Genomic DNA, 21,465 nt, shown 5'->3' on the forward strand with positions numbered 1-21,465 from the left:
GACAATCTACCAATTCTGAATATACAGTGCTGAATTTTGGTGGCCAAGTCCATGAAGAGATAGTGTTCATGTACTGGCACTGCAGTTTCCAAACAGTTGTCTTCTTAAACATGGTAGGAGTAATTTGAATTTTCCTAGGTCATGGGTGATTTCAGTTTCAGTATAATAAAGTTGCCCATTCAACAGTAGCTCAGGATTCAGGAGGGCAAAGGATCTGTTTCAAGTGGTATCCAGCTCTACTTATGCCATAGAAGATACACCGAATTTGGTATTCTTTTAATGTGGAATTGGTGATCTGAGGATGGAGGTTTTTTGTGTGATCCATTGTGTCGCAGACAGATAATTCTCTGGCCATTTTACATAGGAAGCTGGTACAAACTTCTGTATGAATGGAGCACCATTTTAAAAAGTCCAGCCTAAGTGCTTAATGGAGCCAGATGCTTTTCAGAATGCCTTCTAGGAGTTTCCCTCATTATCTGTAAGCGATACTATTTGAAACTATGGAAGACCTGTGGAATACATGGATGAACTGGGCAATAAGTACTATTATCCCCAAGTGTTTCCTTCCCTCTTCTAGAATTAAATTTGCTCCTTGGTTAATTGAAGGGGATGAAGTTGGTGGGAAATCAAACTAGTGGAAGAACTTTTGGAATGGACCTGTTTGAGTAAGGAATGAGTCCAATGTGAAGAGCCATTTGAAACCCCATTCCATAGCAGCGAAGATATTTCTCTGCCTTCATTGAATCTGCACATTGTATCTGGCCAACGTTGCAATTCTATACTGTGAGACATTTCCTTTATCAGGATATTATAAAGAGAAGTTGTAACAATCAATACCTTATTATGGGCAATTCATATTAGGATATTTTTTTTGCTGGCAGATACGATCAACTGGATCTGCTTCAATTTGGGCTCCAATATTGGGGCAGGTCACAGGATATAACCTCAGTAACTGCTTGTTCTTGTTATTTAGGATTCTTTTCAGCTTGCAGATCTCAAGGATAAGAACAAGTTGGATGGGGTGATTAGGGTGGGACATCTGTTTAATTGCTCCTTTGCTTGTTGGCTGATTAAACTGGCCAGGATGGGAATAGCCAAATAGTTAAGGCTACTGATCAGTGCCTCCATGCAGATGGTATGTAGTCCTTAAGCCCAGTTTTTTTTTTTTTAAAGATTTCTACTGAAGGAACCCTTCCTTGACTGGGATTTTGTATCTCCAAATACATCTGAATGATATTGATAATGAGACTACTTTGGTTGCCTTCATGGATATCTATATTGGAAACTGGATGACAATGAACATGGCATCCTTTTGCATCACCTGATAGGACTGGACCTTGTGGCACTATTCTAGTCCTTCATGTTGGGTGGTTTGCAGAAAATGGTGATGGGTAACTACTGTTTAATATCTAGAATACTGATGTATAGTATTCCCATGCTGTTCCATATCTGTATGAAATTTGAGGCTCTCAGTATGGTGATGGCCCCCAGCTCTACTACTACTTATAACGCAGGTCCAAGGAAGCAATTGGTACCTTGAACGTTGCCTAAATTTGCTAATGAGCTGAGTGAGGGTGAACAAGAATATAAATCGAGACAATATGGAGATGCTATTGATAAGTTGATGTGAGAAGTAAGCTGAGAGCTGGTGGTTCCCAGGCCAGACTTTGTAGTAATGTAAACACTCAATAACTGCTCAGTTTTAAGGCCACTAAGTCTGGTAACTTGTGGGAAGTAAGGGAAGAAGGGGCTACAGGTGTGAACCACTGTGGGTATAAGAGGAACTTGCATATTTAGAATGGCAATGGGAAATCAACTGCTTCATTTGGCTTCACTCTTATTTGCAGTAAAGATTCTTATCTAGCCAAACTGTGTATGGAATATTTCTCACCTAATAAGTCAAAAGCCTATAAAATCTAATCCTTTTCTTAATTTGCTCTGTATTTTATATTTCTTCATTCTCTACGCATCATAGAGGACACTTCCTTTAACAGATTTAGTTTTCAAAACTTGCTCTTCTCTCATAAACTCCAGACCTAATACTGTTGTTAGCCTTGTAGTAGCTGTGTTTTCCTTTCCAACAAAAAATCAGCACACAGCATGGAATGCTTATATCTGTCAGCACAATTTTGTTTGTGGTTTCTGGCTTTCAATAGCTTAGCAGCTTAATGACTAAAAATCATAACAATTTTTTTCAAGTAAGGAACTGTTTTAGACATTCGTAGGACATGGTTTCCTTTTATATGTTAAAACATTAGCATCACTTAAGCAGTTTTTTAAAAAATATTTATGGATGCCTCCCTCCCATAATATCTGAAGATCAAATTTTTAATAATTTGCATAGTGAGAGCACAGACATATTCACTGATATCTAAACAAGGTAGACCAAGGACTAATAACACCCGTGCTAGTTAACAACCCCAAAGTTAAAGGTTTAGTTTCCAATTTTACTTTTTATTTATATGTACACTATGAACTATGGATGGCATTTGTAATTACTAAGGGATCACAGTGGCATTTGGTCAGTATGAAAGAGCAATAGAAGATCAGCATCAGTTAAAAGTAAGGCAGATTGATAAAAAATTCAGAGTTCCCTGGGGTAAAAGCTTAAATGTTCAAGGTTTAACAAGTGCTTCAATGTGTCAATATTAGCCTACAGTACAAATTTGAAAATTTATTTACCACACTTATATGTTGCTTCTTCAAATGACTCTAGGCAGTATACAATAGAATATACAAAATCCATTGCATATATATCTACAGTAGCACCCCTGATCATCCTACTGAAATAGCTTTAAAAAACTGCTTCAGTGGGTGGAGAGGGAAAGAAGAGGGAACAGATATTTCTAGTATTTCACAATCAACTGCAGGATTTGCAGTTAAACTGGCCTTTTTCATAAATGTTTCACAGAAATTAGTTTCACTGTTATAATGAAGCTTACAAAAGAAAAACCTTTTTACATAAAAAGGTTTTAGAAAAGAGCATGTATAATCTTTAAGAGAATGCAGCCTAAAGAAAGACCAAAAATAATTTATTGTAGTTTTTCACTGTGATGTACCATATTAATTTCTTACATGTAGGTAAATGGTTTCAAGAGAGTCAAAATCCATGCAAGGCATAAAACTCAACAGTTTTCTTATGCCCTGATGTACAATATAACGTTCAGTTGAGTTGAGTTTTCTTATGCCCTGATGTACAATATAACGTTCTCCAGAAATACAAGTCCTCAAGCCTGGGGTGCAATCTTCTTACTATACCACCTGTAAAATATGTTGACATCTGCATGACGATGGGATGGGATGGTGTCTGGAAAATCATCTGTGAAAGGCGTCTCTTGCTCATAAAGCAATCACTGCAATTTTCCATATCTGCTACACTGATACTCCATAACAACAGCAGTATATTTCTGCCTGATACTGGAGACAAGTAATATGGAACTTAGATCCTTTCTAAAAATGCTCAGCAAGGGGGAAAGTATATAACCTGAGAGAAGACATCTCACAGATGCTTTAGACTAACTCCCGTCAGACATCATAGCCCATGCAAAGGATTGTCAGAGATGTAGTCCAAAGGTTGCTTGCCACAGTCCAGATGGTATAAAAAAATCTGTAGCTGTGAAATCCTAATTACCCAACAAAGCCTCTTTCCCTGAAACAAGGAAACATGTCCCAGCATGTGCAAGACCATAATATGGAAAAGTGTGAAATAACAGACAAATGTTTTCACAACTGCAATATTATTATACACTGACAAATGCTAGGAAGCATTTAAAATACTGTAATCAGTAGGTTTATGATTTAAGCCTAGTTCTGATAAAAAAAAAGTTTAACTTTCTACATCTTTGTAATAAACTGTTTTGGTATAGTTTATACAAGCTGATGACAATACAAAAATACCAGAGTATTTATTTAGCATCTGCCCAGAAACAAATAACTAGTTATTTCTGATTGTAAATCAATCTTCCTCAGTTTAATATCCTTCCCTTTCTAGTCAGCATGGCTATCATTTAAACTACAAGTGAGCTTCTTTGAATCCCCAAAAGCTAGAGGAATGGGAGAATTTCTAAATGGAATAAATTGAGTAGGGAAAGTTGCTAACTGTGGAACAATTTCTCCCTGCCTATTTCCCTATCCCATGATGGAGATTTTCCGAAGTGCTTTGTCAAGGGATAGAAAAGCTCAATGTTATGAGCAGAGTTCCATCATGTTTTTCTTGATCCAAGTTTGTTTGTTTGTTTGTTTATTTATTTGTCAGTTGCTTTAGCAGAATGTCCTGTGCAGGCCCCAGATGGGGTCCCATGTTGTACAAGAGACACCTAATTGTTTGAACAGCAACTTGTATCAGCTAAGCCTGCAAGATATTGTTATATCTAAGTGAACAATGTGTTTGCACAGGTTGGGGTTTAACTCAGGTGCTTTAATCCCCTTGGATAAGACTACCTTCCTATCTAAAAAGTGGAGACCCTTAAGGGACTCTGGCCAGGAATCCCTTAAGTGACACTAGCCTTCCAGGGTCACTGAGCCAATTCTCATCTTGTGAGACCTCTGGGGTAAAAGGGGCTGGATCCACAGAGATTATGACAGACAGATTCTGGGTTGAGACTTGGATGACCATCTCCATAGCTAATCCATCTGATCTCTCTCCCCCTGGGCTAAAGTCCTGCTACTGTTTGAAGTCTCTATGTAAACTCAAATGTTAAAAACATATTTTTGCTACATTTTACCTAACCTCAGTTTAAAATCAGTCTATTGTTTGGTGACCATAATGGCAGGAATCTTAACAGTTGGCTAAATATTGGCTGATGGCTCTACCTTTAAAGGAAAAAAAATCCCAACAAATAGAAATCCTTAAATGTTTAATTTTATGTAGAAATTTGCTTAAGTTGCTGAGCTCTGGATTTTAAATGAATGTTATCTCATATTTTGGGACTGGGAGAGAGGGAAGAAATAGAATGAAAAATGGAAAATTTAACTTGGCAATTTTGTAATAAAGCTCACATTGCCCACATTCAATAAACCTGTGCAGTCTATATTTCTACTCAGCTTACTTCCTATTTACTACTTGTAAAATATATCTAATAGATCTGCCAAGAGGAAGATAACTGAAGAGAGCTACTTTTCCTGCAATTCTAACTTGCAAGAACTTCTATTAAAAACAAAGAAAAATAGAGATTTTCAGTACCAGATGTCTGGGAAGATCCCATTTGGATTTGAGCTACTTAAATTTGCAATCATGTATTTATACATCTAACAGAGCTTCTGTTTCCCCTAGAATCTGAAAATTAACTAGCTTTGTAGCATCTTCCTTGATCTGTCACCCGTGCCCTGAGGATTAGAGACTCCACCTGAGCTTGTTTTACAAGCATAAGAGAAAAAATTAATCTCTCCTGGCAGCAATCCCACTGGGATACGGATGAATAATGATATCCCTCTCTTGCTGCCCTCTCAGTCCACTAGAAAACCACTCTAACCCAGCAACATGGAAAATGCTGAAACCATTCCAGCTGTGGATTAGCAGCTAGTCAAGCATCCATCTGCTCTGTGTGAGAGAAGGTGAACATGCATTCTTATAGCTCACATAGCATTCAACAGTAGCATCTTTTAGAACCCCAGTTAACTAAATGATAAAAGAATCCTAAAGAATAACCATTCCCTATTTTCTACAGTAGCATACTATTTGAAACAGCATTGGTCTGTTTTATATCTCTATTAGACATAGACTACAAAAATCTTCCATTCACCTTATGGACTGGATAGCTCATCCATTGTTTACATTCTGAACATCAGATCAAATACTAGAAACAAAGTGCAGTGCAGGAGAATTTAAGTAGATCATTTCTAAAATGCGTAAGTTTTCATTTGAGTTGTTTATGTGACACTGTTGACACATGCTTATTGGGGAGGTAAATTCTCAGAAAAAAATTGGCAGAGGTAACTCACATATTTTTCATATTAACAACTGCATTTTTCCCCTAAGAGATCAAGACTTTAGTTTCATCCTTTTTCTTCAGTCATACTTCAATATTTGCAGTTCTATTTCTTGTAACAAATCTTAGACTGCATCCCCTCCTTATAGTCCACATATTTTGCTCAACCCAAATAAGAACTACTATTTAAATTACGTGTTGTTATTATTTAAAATTATATGCTGCCTGACTCCCAATGACTGGACAGTTTCAGATAAAAAATGTTAAAACAAGAAATAAAGTACAGTATACAAAGAGTGAAGATGGAAAGAGTGACAAAACAAAGAACAAAAACAAAAAACAGATGGGAACAAAATAAATAAACCCACATAATCCAAAGGGTGGCTTCACTCACTCTTGTCAAAGGCCTGGGTGAAGAGCCAAGTCTTCAAAGCCCTTCCAAAACACAGTAGGGTGGGGGCTGTCCAGATCTTGGGGGGCACCCTGTTCCAGAAGGCAGGCACTGCTACAGAGAAATCCTTCAGGGGTCCTGATAGATGGCACTGTTTAATCAAAGGAATCCAGAGCATGCCAACCCTGATGTGATTCAATTGGCTGGGAAGATACTATGGGAGATAGGCTGTCCCTCAAGTAACCAGGCCCTATGCCGTGAATAGGTAACAACCAGCACCTTGAATTGCACCTGGAAACAAACTGGAACCAGTGCAGTTCACAAAACAGGTTTGACATGGGCACACCAAGGCATGCCCATCACTGCCCATGCTGCTGCATTCTGGACCAGCTGAAGCTTACAAGTAGTCTTTAAGGGAGGCCCCACGTAGTGTATGTTGCAGTATTCAGTAATCCTTAAGACATGTAAGGACTGTACCAGGAGTAGCCTTGGTAGTACAGCTGAATAGACACAACAGGAAAGGACAAATGGATGGAGTTTTCATGGTGGAATATGATTTAGATCTGTGTGTTTTCCTACGAACAAGCAGACAGGGAAATAAAATGATAAGTAAACATACAATGTTATATTATAACACAATGTACGTTCAATAGGGCATGGAAAAACAACCATGGAAGTGAAGAAGTGGATCAAAGAGAAACAAATGGCTACTACTCTTGAGTGGTGGCTGAAAGGAATTGAGGCCCACACTCTTCCTAGTGGAAAAACAAAAATAAAGACTCTTAAGGAACTAGGGGTAGGATCTGCCTCAGTAAGAGAGAAGTATAAGACTCCCCAAGAGACATTTGAAGGCAACGACTGAGCAGCTGCCAGCATTTTCAGTAGGCTCTATTTGTGCATGGCCCTCAAAGGTCCACAAGAGAAAATGGTTTTCTACTCCTGTATTACATATAGTTGAGGCAGAAACACTGTTTTCCAGTAATGTAGTACCTGAAACCCTTTTCAGCTGGATTTCAGGTCAGGTTATGGTACCAAAATGGAATTGATCACATTTGTGGATGATCTCTGGCAGGCTCAGGATGGGGTACTGCATCTATCCTGACTCTTTGATTTCTCAGTGGCTTTTATATCATTAATTATTATATCCTTCTAGACTGGCTTAGGGGGTTGGAATAGGAGACACTGTTTTGTGTTATTTCTTCTCCTTCCTCCAGGGCTGGTTCTAATCAGTGTTGGGGGGGGGGAGAGAGGTCCAGACCCCTGCTTTGCAGGGTGTGTCAGGGCTCCACCTTTTCTTCACTATCCCTAATTTTAGGTGTGGTCATTTGTTGATACAGAGTTAAATACCACCAGTAAGCTGATGACATTCAGCGGTAAATCTCAGTCCTTATCCATCTAAGTGATGCTATCAAGGTTTTTCCCAGTGCCTAGAGTCATTGAGGATCTGGATAGGGAAAAAGAGGCTTTAATTCAACCCTAGTAAGACTCAGTGACTATGTGTTTTAGGGGCCCCTGGTTTACCATCTTTGATTCTGGATGGATAGCATTCCCCGAGACAGAATTGATGTGCAATTTGGGGGTTCTTCTGGATTTGTAGATCCTGCTTGAGTAGGAGGTAGAGCTGTGGCCAGCAGGGTATCTGTACAAATCCATCTTATGTGCCAATTTCACCTTTCTCCTTTCTGCTCATAGTCACTCATGCTGTAGTCATCTCCAGCTGGACTACTGCAGGGTTCTCTACAAGGGCTGCCCTTGAGCAGTCAGAAGCTGCAGCTGGTCCAGAGTGCAACAGCATGGGCAGTTTTAGGCACATCATAGTATACCCATGTAACACTTCTGCCTTTTGACCCTCACTGGCTCCCAGTAGGCTTGTGTGTGTAATTAAAGGTGCTGGTGGTCATCTGTAAATCCCTGTATGGCACAGGGCCAGGTTATTTGTGGGACCTCTACCCAATGATCTCTGTTAGTTCCACCAATCCAGCATGGTAAGCATGCTCCAGGTCTCCCCAGTGAAACAATGTCATCTAGCAGGTCTTAGGAAGGGTGCCTCCTTTGTTGTGGCACCTGCCCTATGGAACAGCATCCCCCTTGAGATCCTGATGGTCCTGACCCTGTTAGCCTTCCAGAAACCTTAAAGACCACAAGTGTTGGTCGGTTGTTAACTGAGTCCACCATATATGGGATTATAATTGTATGATTGTTTCTAGGGGCCTTGATTACATTGTAACATTGTGGGTTTTTAAAAAAATGTTTTGTTTTTATATGTTTATTTTGAGTTGCCTGAAGTCACTAGCTGAGATAGACAACTATATAATAGTTATCAGTCAATCCATCAACAATCACATTACCATCAGTTGCAATTAATAATCTTTCTGAACTGACTGGCTATTTATAGTTTCCTGCTTTCCATCTCACCTCACTGTGGTTGCTAGGATAATCCTAATATCCAGCATATTAATTTTGAAAGGCTATGCTTTTTACCATCTTAGATGTCAGGGTTACAGAACACTATGTAGCAAGTATAACACCTATTTTTATGGCTAAATCTCAGGTTAAAACACTAGCTGTGAAGTGCTCCAAGTGATCAAATTACTATAGTATTCAGCCTGTTCTGCAAATGATTGTCCCCATAATGAAATGGTGGACACTATTTTATGGGCTATGAGAATAATTCAGTTCTAATAAATTGCATGTATGTCTGAGGGTGTGCTCAGTTTTATTTTTTTTAAAATCAAGTTGCCTTTTTGTGAATGTATGTGTTTTAGGATAGGGACAGAATTATGTGTTAAACTTAGTACACCATTGTTCAGATACCATATTAACTTATTCCAGCTGTACAATGGCAAGATCAGAATAACTTAATATTACACTACTTATACTGACACAGTTTCAGTTTTTTTTAAATTATTTTTTTTTACTTTGCTGGACTGTAGGATGTTATCACACCTCTCTTTTAATTTGACTTCTTTAAACAAATCAACATTTAAACTGCATCCATGTTTTAATTCTCTCCGTGAACTATTTTTCCCCCTGAAATATGGCATAGAATTACTAGAAGTAAATTCCAAAAAAATAACAATTGTGCTATATTTCTTATAATTATTTTTCTTTTCCAGTTTTTTAAAAAATATAAAGTATTAAACATTATCATCAATCACATGATAATAATAGACAAAGAGAAAAGAGAGATATAGATGTTAATGCTTTTTCTAGACCTTGATCACTAGGAATGATAAAAAGATTATCTGTGTGTGTGTATGGGGGGGGGGGTTGTACATACTACTCAACTTGGCTCTCCTCTCCCTGTTCTCTCCCATCTTTGCACTGCATAAAAACTATGATATGGCATATGTAGTCAGCAATGAGCGGTGGGCACTGTCATCTTGATTTACCTATTGATTGTGCTTTGTTGGAAAGGCTGAGAGCAACAGGTGGTTTTAGTTTAAAGTTTGCTTTAGAACTTCAGTGGTGGGGGAATAATGAAGGAATTACTTATGTCTGGGGAGACACTCAGCACTAAGGTCACACAAACCATGGAATGTATGCACTGAAAAAATGCAGAATGCCACTATATCCTAGAAAAATTACTGCAGCTCATAAAACAATTTCACCTACTTACGCGCATTATGGAAAATCAAAACAAATGTATCCATGTGCCAGTGCTAATTTGTAAATTCTTGCTAAAGATTCTGCAATAAATCAGTTAAGTTGCAATAGGAAGATTTAAGCAGAATTCATAGTTCTAGAATGTCCCACTATTAAGTACATAGACACCAACAGCCTTTACCAACTTGGTAATTTCTAATGCATAGGGACTGCAATTCTTGGAGGGAGCCTGGTTGAGAAAGATTGGAAAAAGGAAGGTCATGGTGATTTATGTGACTGCCAGAGTTTAAAGAGAAGTCTGCTGGACTTAAAGAGGCTTTAACTTTCTGGAGTGAGGCAAGTAAACTGTGACACATTACTAAGATAATATCAAGTCTAAGGTTTTATACAGAAAAATCTGCCTGTATAGCAGCTGAAAGTACTTTTCAGTAATTTACCAGTTGTAACACTGATACTACGATGCTACTTTTCCTATTTTAAGTTATGTAATGAGCTTTTTGTCTCAGCCACATCTGATGTTTTACCCTGTAAATTCCATTATGGTAAAGCCTTCAGATAAGTTTTGTTTCTATACTAGGCAGCAAACTATTGGGGTGATATTCCCATGACAGCTCTGATACTGGCAGGAGTCTCGTATTAGGGCTGTAGAGAGCTTCAGATTCAGTGTCAAAAAAGTCTCTTGAAGTGGATGGGGGCATGAATGCAGATCCTCTCTGCAACTCTTAAAGCAACCATTTCTTTTTCAGGATTATGTACTGTAACTGCTACATGATACCAGGAAAAGAGGTGGCTGCTTTAGAGAGTTGTAGATGGGGATCCATTCATGTCCCCTAGCACTCCAAAGGATTTTTTTTTAAAAAAACCTCAGATCTAAAATACTTCACAGCCTTATCAGGCATATTCCTTCTTTTCCCCCTGACTGCAGAGAAAATTAAACAAGAATCTGAACATTTATTTGATTGGTTTCCTTCTGATTATTCAATCAATTCTCAATAAGAACAGCTATCTAGAAATATATGCTCAAGTAAATATGGTTCAGAAAGTCATTTCATTGTGTTGCCATTGTACTACAGAGCCCCAAATAAAGGGGAACATTCTTTCGCTGAAATGCAACTGTTAATCAAATAAATTCTATTACATGGAACATTCCATATTCACTAAGTAAGCTGAGATGAAGAATGCTATTTGGTTTAACATCACTACATGTCAGGTTCACATCCAGTCTCAATACAGGGAAATAAAAATGTCATTTCCCTTTAAACTGCTCCCTAATCAAATCCTCAGCTTGTTTTTTCAAATCAGGAGAATTTAAAATGCTGTTTGAAAGGCCAATGTTTTCTGGAATGAAAAGGAAAATATGTGGATTTGGACACCATCTTTTTTCTGGACTCTGGGGTAGGAGGTAAAAAGGGAGATGAAATCATCTAATAAAAACATCCAGCACATTTTGACAACAGCTTCTCATATACTCTCTTGGGTTGCACACTCAAACTGGACTTTTTCTATTACAACTGAACCTTCAGACCTGATCAGAAAACCAAAGTGGATTAGAAGGAGAGGACTTCCCAGTCTGGACTCTTCTCTATTGCTCAGGATTTTGCCCAACTGTATTTGTCTTCCAACGATAACAAGTATCCCATTTCAGTTTTCCAACAGTCTCAACTATTCGCCTTTGAACCCCCTCCAAATCCACACTGAACAGCTGGGAGACCTCCCCAAATAAATGGGGAAGATGTGCAAGAGGTACAGAGAAGGAAAGGAAGATTGTAAAGTCTCAAACTTAGTATATCTGTGGCTGAAATGAGCACAAAATAAATACAATATTCATCCTACCCCACCAACATTTACTCCCTTGATCAGGTCTTGAGGGTAGTTATAAGAATATTCCACAGAATGGAAGACACTGTCCATGTAGGGAGGATATATGAGAAACACATATACGGCCTGAGTTCTTTTGTATTATATAGCGATTATTGGCAAAACTCTGATATCTCCCCATATACAATACATCTTAATAATTCCAGATTATATTTATGCAAAATATCTACTGGCAGATAAAGGATCTAAAATCATACAGCATGTAGCAAAATTTTGTCTAACATCATGTTATAAGAAGAAGCTAACCATGAAATGAGTTAAGGGTTACTGGATATAGAATATTATAGTGACTGCATGACATTTAAATGCTGGCACTTAACTGTAAGAAAGTGATCGATTAATTACCAATATTATGAAACATTTTAATAATAATTTAACAGCTTATTAAAGCAGTATTTTAATATAATGTAGTTCAGTAATAAAATTCTTTATTCACCTAGTATGTTAGCATTTAATTCAAATTCTATTATTTAGTGACTTCATTTTAAGTATTTTTAATTGAAAATATATAAATTTATATTATTATGTTTATAGTGTACTTAGTTTGCTTCATTTATTTGTCCCAATCTATTTAGGTATTTTAAAATATAACTTTACTGAGCTCCTGTGACAAAGCTGTATATAATGCTGATCAGTACTGTTAATAAAGTTGTTCATGCTCATTCATTTGTCCTTGAGAAAAATCTGTTCTCTTGACAATAGATATGATCCTGTGTTTTAATTTGCTTTTTCTCTTTAGTATGGTTATAATCTATAATAGTGGCCTTCCATATATTTTCTATAGCTAAAAAAGCTTTCACCTGAAATAATATTTTTAAATGTCATTGATCAATTATGTGGTAAGATTGTCAAAACCTTTGGTTACCTACAAAGTACAGAGAAAAGACTAATATGAAGTGAACTTTCTTTTAATAGTACCCTTATGTTATGGCTCAAGAGAATTAAGCAAAGTTTGATTCTTAAAGTAAGATGTTTAAATCAAGGATAACATCCTCCATATTCTATTAGTGCAACTTAATTTCAAAAGCTGCTTTATAGATCACAAGGCTTTAGAAAATGAATGGCAAAGAGAAAGGGAAATGAAGTCTTATCCACATTGCTGCTGTGGAAAGGCAGGAAGGACCCTGTGAGCTCCCTCTTGTGGGAAAAATAAACCAAACAGCTGGTAAAGAGAGAAATAGACACGTGGACAGAGTAGAAGATAAGGGTATGTGCACTGAAGGATCTCACGGTATGGAGCCAAAAGCTATAGGAAGGCCCATAAAATCTGGAGGCCTGAAGTGCTCTAAAACATTTTCCTCTCAGACAGAGAAATTTAGCTATTTAGAAATTTAGCAACCCAACTCTTGAAGCTGCAGAAAAGCAGCCTTAAGCCAGATCTTCTTCTGTACCCCATTCTGCCAATTTTCTTGGCTAGTTTTGGAGCAAGATCAGAGAAGTTATGTTTTAATTAGTCACCCAAACAGTCCTTCTCTCCTTTTGCCTAGTACTAGTGCATGCATATCAACAACTTGTCTTCTTCAGGAACAAAAGAGCTTATTTACACCTTGGAAGGCAAGGAAGCCAGTCAGAACTCTATGGTAACTTTTTCTAACCAGATGTGTTAGAATGTGTCGTTCACACCTAACAAGTTGGGGAAGTTGGACCTAGAATGTTAGCAAGAATCAGTCTACAGTCAGAGCAGGCACCTGAAATAGGTGTGGAAAAAAGTACTGGATATCCTAGACAGATTTATATGACCATGAACAAATCATCAGGAGCAAGGAATTTGCTCTGGTGATCCTTATTGTAAATAACTTTATTAAGGTCACAAGGTAGTCTTACCTTGTAGGTGATCCTCATATCCATCCAGAATCTAGGCTCTGACATCTTTCCACACATGGCTGATGAGTTCCTTTAAAGGAACAACTCTTGGGTCTGGAAATCTTGACAACTTTCTTTGGACCCACAAAGTTATTGGGAAGAGAGAGGACAGAACAAATCCAAAGTACAAATTGATCATACTTTAGGTTTGTAACCTCCAGATTTAGAATGTGTATATTGTGGAGACAGTGTCAGAATCCTTTGTGAGATTATTTTTACAATGGAATCAGAACTCAATTTCTGCCTCCTAAGATTAATTGTCAAATTCTTTTTTGCCACTGATCCATAGAACGTATTAATAATCTCTTTTCTTCTGGAATTTTCAGCAAGCAAAACTAAAGGAGCCGTGACATCTGGAACAAAGCTGGTTTCCTTCTAATGTTGGTATAAATCCTCTCCTTGCCTGAATGACCACTCCAGCATGGAGCACTATCTGCTTTCTGTGAGATTTGTTTTACTGTTGGAAAATAGATTATTATTTATAAGATAAGCGTTGAAAGGTTATCAGATTAAAAAGACAGTCAACATATCTCAAAATAAGAAAAAAAAACTATTCACATTTTTATTCAGGATAAATTAAAACAAACAATCTTCTACCCCCCAAACTTTACAAGTAAATTGTGAACAACATGGCTATTACTGCAACCATGTTTTGCAATGTTGACGTGCCTTTTTCCTCCACAGCCTACAATTTTCACTGCCAGCATCATCAAGAGATTCTTCAAATTACTTTTTAAATATCTCTCTCCCCAAGGACTTTCACTTGCATCTAATTAGACTACTTACCCCATGCCATGTAATTCCCTATTGCCAAAACTGTTAAATGCTTCAGTAAGTAAGTGAGAAGGGCATCAATGGAACAGGACAGATGCAATGCCACTGGTTAACAATAGAGGTGTGAAGTGACTCCTTTAATTATGAAGCTCATTAATGCATAGCTTGCGTGTGTGTGTGTTTGTGTGTGTGCGTGTTCTGGGACTCTATGGGACGATACTTAGTGGCAATTCTGTTAAAAACTTAGATAATAGTTTGACCACTAGTAAAAGAACCAAAAAAAAAAAAAAACCCTCTTAGGCTGAATGTTAATAAAGAGAATGTGATAACAACCTTATTATTATCATTTAGATTTACATTTATAAAAGCCTTCATATTCCAATTATATTGGAAATTTAATTTTATTTATTCTGAGACGACAAATGAAAGAAGCAAACTACATTTTAAGAGAAGATCTGATGTTGGAAGCAGAGCAAACCTAAGATAAAACTTTCACCAATAAAGCTGTCTTAAGTAGAATCCACTGCTTGAGCCATGGGATAAATAATTTAGGATGGCAGCCAAAACCATTACTGAAAAATTAGATCAACTATCCTGCAGGCAGAAGCTTAACTAAAGGGCCTTATTGGTCTTTTCAGAAATGTTGTCTCTTCAAATGAAGGATGCAGCTACAATTGTAGTTATTCTATTCAGGCAACCTATATTTGGTAGAAATAATCGTATTGTTTTACCCATTTATTTACACAAGGAGGATCTAAACTATTTGGAGTCTGATTTCCATCAATGGGACTCTCATGCAAGAGGAAAGCTGTTTGTCAGCTACCCTATTGCTTCTCCTAACACTGTTTTGGAGAAACTGCCATAAAGAGCCTGAGAAAATTGGGAGGGGAGGGGTGGGGGCTGCAGGAGAAGGTGAGTGTGAAACCAGCCTTTTTAAGCCATCCTCAAGTGGGAACATTTGCAAAACTTGAACCCTTCTTCAGATAGGACTGAAGGTCTGGTTTTAATCCAGACCCTTTTATAATGTAACTTATTTTCTTATTTTTTTACCAATATGTTTCCATTATTATATTTAGCTAATGCCTAAATAATGCTATTTTACTGATTTGACTTAAGCAGTACTACACCAATTTTGGATGGACCACATAACCAGCCATTACTTTGGCTCATTCTTATGACTGCCAATTCTCTGCAAATCTATGTGATGCATAAAGGACACAGCAGGCAAGTAATTGTTTCTTTACTGGTTCCCACTTGATGAGGACATTTGTAGAATCCTGGATTTAAGTTATATAAAATGCAGATTTCAATGTGGAGTTCTTGGTGCTCTCTGAATTTGGTTGTTTGCTTGCAGACGTTTCATTACCTGACTAGGTAATATCATCAGTGCAATGTTACCCAGTCGGGTAATGAAATGTCTTCAAGCAAACAACCAAGTTCAGAGAGCACCAAGGACTCTACAGTTCAACTCTGAGCTACATACATTATCTTCTATTGGAAGCACATTTCAATGAAATGGTGTAAAGGAAGTTATCAGTAATTTCTATAATTTATGAAGAAAAAAGTACAACTTTCATTCCAGGCAAACAGAAAAAAACCCCCCTGCCTTTGATTTTGATTAGGATCAGGATTCACAAAACGATGCAAAACACTATAACATCTGAAATATTAAAGGAAATCTTTGAAGAATGGGGTCAGAAATTAGTAGCCACAGTATCAACAATCTATGTAACAATGTCTGCTTCTATGGATAGACTATGTTTAAAGGATATTAATAAAGGAACGACAGATGTAAAACAAATCTTGCTTGATACTGAAGTTTTAAAAATTAAAGAGGAAATGCAAATAATAAACCAAGAGAATGACAAGGATAATATCTTTTTATTGGATTTACAAAAGACGCTTGCTAAAGCCTTGAGGAAGCCTATGCGATGGGACAAAGAAGAATTGAAGAGAGATCAAATCCTACGACAATATTGGAATGAACTAAAGATTAAGATTTTCAGAGGTAAAAGGAAAGGATATAAAGTTGTTTTATCTGATCAAGGTTAAAATAAGATATGTTTTTATGAAACTCTGGCAACCCTTTACAGACTTTTAGCTGACACCAGGATTGAAAAGTTGATGTCTTGTGGATTTACTTATAGATAAGGGATGGGTTATGCAAGAAGAAATATTGTTTGTAACCTTATAAGGGGTGAAACCAAACTTGTTTATACTTGTGATGAAGAGTAGAAGCCACTTCTTTATACAGTATATTTTTTCTTCGTCTTTTTAAAAATCTTTCCTTTTTCTTTTATTTCTTCTTTATCTTTTCTTTCTTTGCATTTTTACTCTTTCTTTTCACTTTCTTTTCTCTCTGAGTTTAGTTTGTATTAGTTTTTATTACTGTAATTAAAATCCCTCTCTCTCTTTCTCTACACACACACACACACACATCAAAAAAGAAAAAAGTACAGCTCTCCAGCATTTTTTTCTGGTTCCCAGGCATCACCTAGAACGGTTGAGGTCAGAGAGTTTGTCCCTTTTCTTTCTTAAAAGTTTTTGGAATGGGGGAAGCAACTTTAGTCCAAGACATAAGGCAAGCTTTTCATCCCTTAAAGCCTCTCAAAACTCCATGTATGGATGCTGGACTCAGTCATTTTTGGAATGTAGCTTTTGATGTGTTGCATAAAGTCTGGCTGCACAATACCGATTTACACCTTTGCAGTTTAATATAAATTGTCACATACTCTTTATGTACATGAGAGTTCACATAATTATACAATTACAGAAACTTCAGACATATAATCAGACACTATAGATTCAAACAACTATAATTCTATCCTTTTTTAAATATAGTAAGCAATCTAGTAATTGACCATCTTACCAGCTTACTAGAACTTGAACTACATATAGTAGATGCACTGTAGCCTGTAAGTGTAATGGGAACAAGGAATAACCTTGAGGAACAGAAAGAAGAGCCACTACCAACAAAACAGTCAGCTGAAAGAAATCTGAGTCCGGGATAGAACTGTAATCCAAGTAAGAGCCTCAGACAAGACCCTCCCTAATTTTCATGAAGATAAAGGGAGGGAGGGGGGAAGCACATTCAGACTTGCAGGATTCTGTTATTGTAACCCTATAATAAAACTAGTATTAGGATGCATGATTGTCAGCCTTACTAGGTAGACCAGACAGACAACATGACCAGATGAGCTAATTCTACATTTTTTGTAAAGGTATATTAACAGAATCTTGCAAGTCTGAAAGTACAGTTCTCCTGCTGTCTCCTTTATAGCTGGAGAAACTAGGGAGGGTCTCTTCAGAGCCTCTTGCCCTGCCCACTATCCAGTTGTGGGCTATGTCTTGGCGCTTTCTCCCAAGGTCTTTCCCACAGACCATTACAATGATTTTGGTTTTGTAGTCTGGTTTGCCTTGAAGGGCCGACACTAAGAGATGTTACTTTGGATGCTGCATGTCACAATGAGGAAAAAGGGAGATAAAAGTTAGGGCTACGGTAACGATCCTCTATCTTATCAATGGTCTGGCTCCAAAGAACCCTATATATAGTTCTATATGACCAGAGACATTCTGGATTTCTGATTTAAAAATAGAACCCCCTTGGTTTGAAATTGAGGCAACTTTCAAAAACAATTAGCAAGAGGAAAAGGGAATTCTACTGTTCAAAAGGAAAAAAACCCCCAATAATTCCCCTGGGTGTGCCCAAAGTAGCTCTCTGGATGCTGTCCAATATATTTGTCTCTCTCTTTTTTATATAATAAAAATTACACTATTGAATAAAAATGTACTCCCTCTCTCCTAACAGCTGCCTGTGGCTGCCAGACAACACATTAAGCTGGCATAGACAAAGTTTAACATTAAAACCATGAAAGCACTCCAACCTTCCAGCACAATTTTTCATTATATTCAGCAGTATAATATTTTTGCTTTTTAAAAAAAAAAAATCTTTGAAATTAGTACTTGAAAGAAACAAGATCTACTTTCAATATATATAAAATTTTGCTGGAATGAAGACTTTTGATTCCTACAAAAGTAGATCTATTACTCTTGTCTGAAAGTTAATATTTATTTATTAAACTAATTTTTATATTACTCAGTCTGATGATTCTAGACAGTATTCAAACAATTCTCAGTTTAATGAGAAAAAAAGGTACTCCCCAATGCTCCCCAATATCATCTTATATTTGGTATGATATAGATGGAAATTCTATCCTTTGGTTGAAATCTAGTTTATAAACTAATGGAAGAACTAGGGGAAACCAAGTATCCCAATGCAGTGGTCTTCATAGCTTTTGCTGTGTCACCTTGGATAACTTAAGATCTCAGAAAGATTCTAGCAAATGTCTTATTTTGTCCATTTTATCATGGCAACAGGGGAGAGTGTTTTATTTGGATTCATCCTAATTCATAAAACCAAATAACTTACTGTCAGAACTGAGAGCAGTTCTTCCACGCTACACTCGGGTTTTAAACGCCCCTTGAACATCCTGATGGTTGGATGCTTCAAATAGTAATATGAAGCAATGCGGCCATACGTCAGAGGTTCAATGCTGCGGTCATCCTATTAGACATTAAAAAATACACATTGGATATAGAAGTAATGCAGGTTGTACATGACTGGAGTTAAGTACATTTTGGGCAGTATTCTAACAGAGGTGTGTAAATTGGATGGTATTGAGATTTGAATCACAAACAAATATAAATGACACTTGTTGGTCTAAATGCCAAATTGACAGGAAAATCCCACTAGGTACCCAAAGAATGCAACAGTCTACAGATATTTCTTAAGTCCATAATAATCAGATAAGTCCTAATTTCCCCATTCTTCTCTCGAAATGCTGTATGAAGTATAAATTAACCTTACCTCTCCTATTTTAATGCAGTAGGAATATTCCAGATCAAGAAGTGATTTCTCCACAAGGTTTGAAAGAAACTTGTTCATGTTATCATGGCTCACATCATCTAAGTTATAGTAACTGCATAAATGAAAACAGGACAGATTTTAAAAAAAATATTGTTGATATGCAATATAATGTAACACTGCCTAGCACATGCGTGCAGTATGAAATATTTTAGATGTAAATCAGTGGCCACTTCAAATGTTACATTTCCCTGACTGTAATTTAGAATGATCGAGGGAATAGGATTGAGATAAAAGGACAGGAATTTCTGTCCTTCTGAATTTGTTACTCTCCCTTAAGGTACTGGGCTAGAAACTGGGAGACTGTGAGTTCTAGTCCTTTCCTAGGTATGAAAGCCAACTGGGTGATTTTGGGCAGTCATTCTTTCTCAGCCCAATCCACTTCACAGAGTTGTTGTGGGGAAAATAGGAGGCAGGAATATTATGTATGTACTGTACACTGCCTTGAGTTGAACACAAATAAAAGTGGGATAAAAATCAATCAATCGAATAAATACATTTTACAATATGATTGTTTCATTATAAAGTTATTATTGACAAAGATGTATGGATGTTTTCTGGTTACCATTTTATATGGATTTTCAACAATTCTAAAAACACAATGCCATAAGATGATCAGTACCATTCGTAATAATTATTTTTCTAAATAATTTTTATTGAGAGTTTTTATGTAATTAAGATAAACAAGAACAAATGTACAAAAGAAAAGTAGAAAAAGAAAGAAGATAAAAGAAAAATTGCTAGAAACAGAGAAAAAAGTTAAAGCAGCAGCTTCCGATCTTTGCAGCAATCACAAACTTGTATCATTTTTCCCTTTTAGAACTACATTATATAGTTCCCTTCTTCCCATATGCAACCCCTTTTAATCAGCAAACCCAGAAATCACCAGTCCATTTTTATCCATTTTCAGCAAAAAGTCCATAAAAGGTTTCCAGTCTTTTATAAAAGTGCTTATTGTTTTGTCCCTAATCAAACAGGTCAATTTTGCCATCTCTGCAAGTTCTGCCATCTTCACAATCCACTCCCTTGTGGGTACTTCTGTTATTTTTCCATCTTTGCTGCACATTCACAATTATTTTTCCATGAACGTTTTTATTACTTTAGGTGTTTGTGTTTTACTAAAATGCATGTGTCAAATAGATTTATGTTATGTATTCCCAATTATTCTGAATCTGTTACCATTTGTGCTATATATTACAAAAGAAAGACATTTAGGTAAAATGTAGTGAAATATTTTGAGAATAAACAGTGTTCAAATGTATTAGTTTATACTTGTTGCCCAATATAAGTAGCTTCTATTAGTTCCAGGTGGCTTCCTTTACCTATCAAACAATATATTTACCGCACAATTTGCTATAATGTATAAATTTGAGGAGACATGCATATCAATTAATTTACTAAAATAATATGATGCATTTCATATATCAACATGTAGTTTGTACAAATTGTACATAAGAAAAACCTCATAAATACTTAGATAGCTACCCAGCTTTCATACACTACCTTAACATTTTAATATAAATATCTCTATATAATATTGTGCACTGAACTAGTCTTGCTGATGCATTTCATATTTCTACTAGTCATCTTTCTGTGTCCCCCCCCCCGACCTTCTGTGAATTTGTGGTCATTCACTTTCCTCAGCAGCCTACAAATTCTGTCATTCTGTCTTATTGTTATATAATATCCCCACTCTCAAATCTTGATAACATTCTTGATGTAGGATCATAAAATAGTCTTGAATCTTGAAAATAAATTAGCATCTACTAAAACAACTGCGGTTGAGGAGTTCAAGGGTGGCATTTAGTGTACTTAAATTGTTTCCTCCAGGAGAATGAGATAATGGCCAAGGAAAGGGATCAATTAAGACTTTTGTTTAGAATAACCATAAGGACGTTTTTATTTTTTCAGTGAAATAATTTATTGACATATAAGGACACAGATTGTCAACTACGTTTTTAACTAGGAACCACAAAGGTGTTGCTTAAAACTTGATAGTGTTCATAACTATAGTCACATGAACAGTAAGTTATAGTGTAGTCATGATAGAGTATGACAGTGTAGTCATACTTTAGTTATTACCACTCTGGAAATTACTCTAA

The 21,465-nt window shown here is 36.6% G+C and overlaps 1 protein-coding gene across 1 annotated transcript in view; it reads right to left on the reverse strand.

Moving 5' to 3' along the window:
• ASCC3 (activating signal cointegrator 1 complex subunit 3) overlaps positions 1 to 21,465 on the reverse strand; it is a 234,016-nt gene that overhangs the window by 36,948 nt on the left and 175,603 nt on the right. The window contains exons 35-36 of the mRNA XM_007421586.4: positions 19,307 to 19,418; positions 18,869 to 19,003 (exon numbers count right to left, since the gene is read on the reverse strand). Coding sequence (XP_007421648.2) covers positions 18,869 to 19,003; positions 19,307 to 19,418 — 247 coding nt within the window. The remainder of the gene's footprint in view (positions 1 to 18,868; positions 19,004 to 19,306; positions 19,419 to 21,465) is intronic.

This window comes from Python bivittatus, unplaced genomic scaffold, assembly GCF_059951505.1.
Source record: "Python bivittatus isolate LINGU-HERP-01145 unplaced genomic scaffold, Pbiv_v1 ctg000020_np1212, whole genome shotgun sequence".
Taxonomy (NCBI): domain Eukaryota; kingdom Metazoa; phylum Chordata; class Lepidosauria; order Squamata; family Pythonidae; genus Python; species Python bivittatus.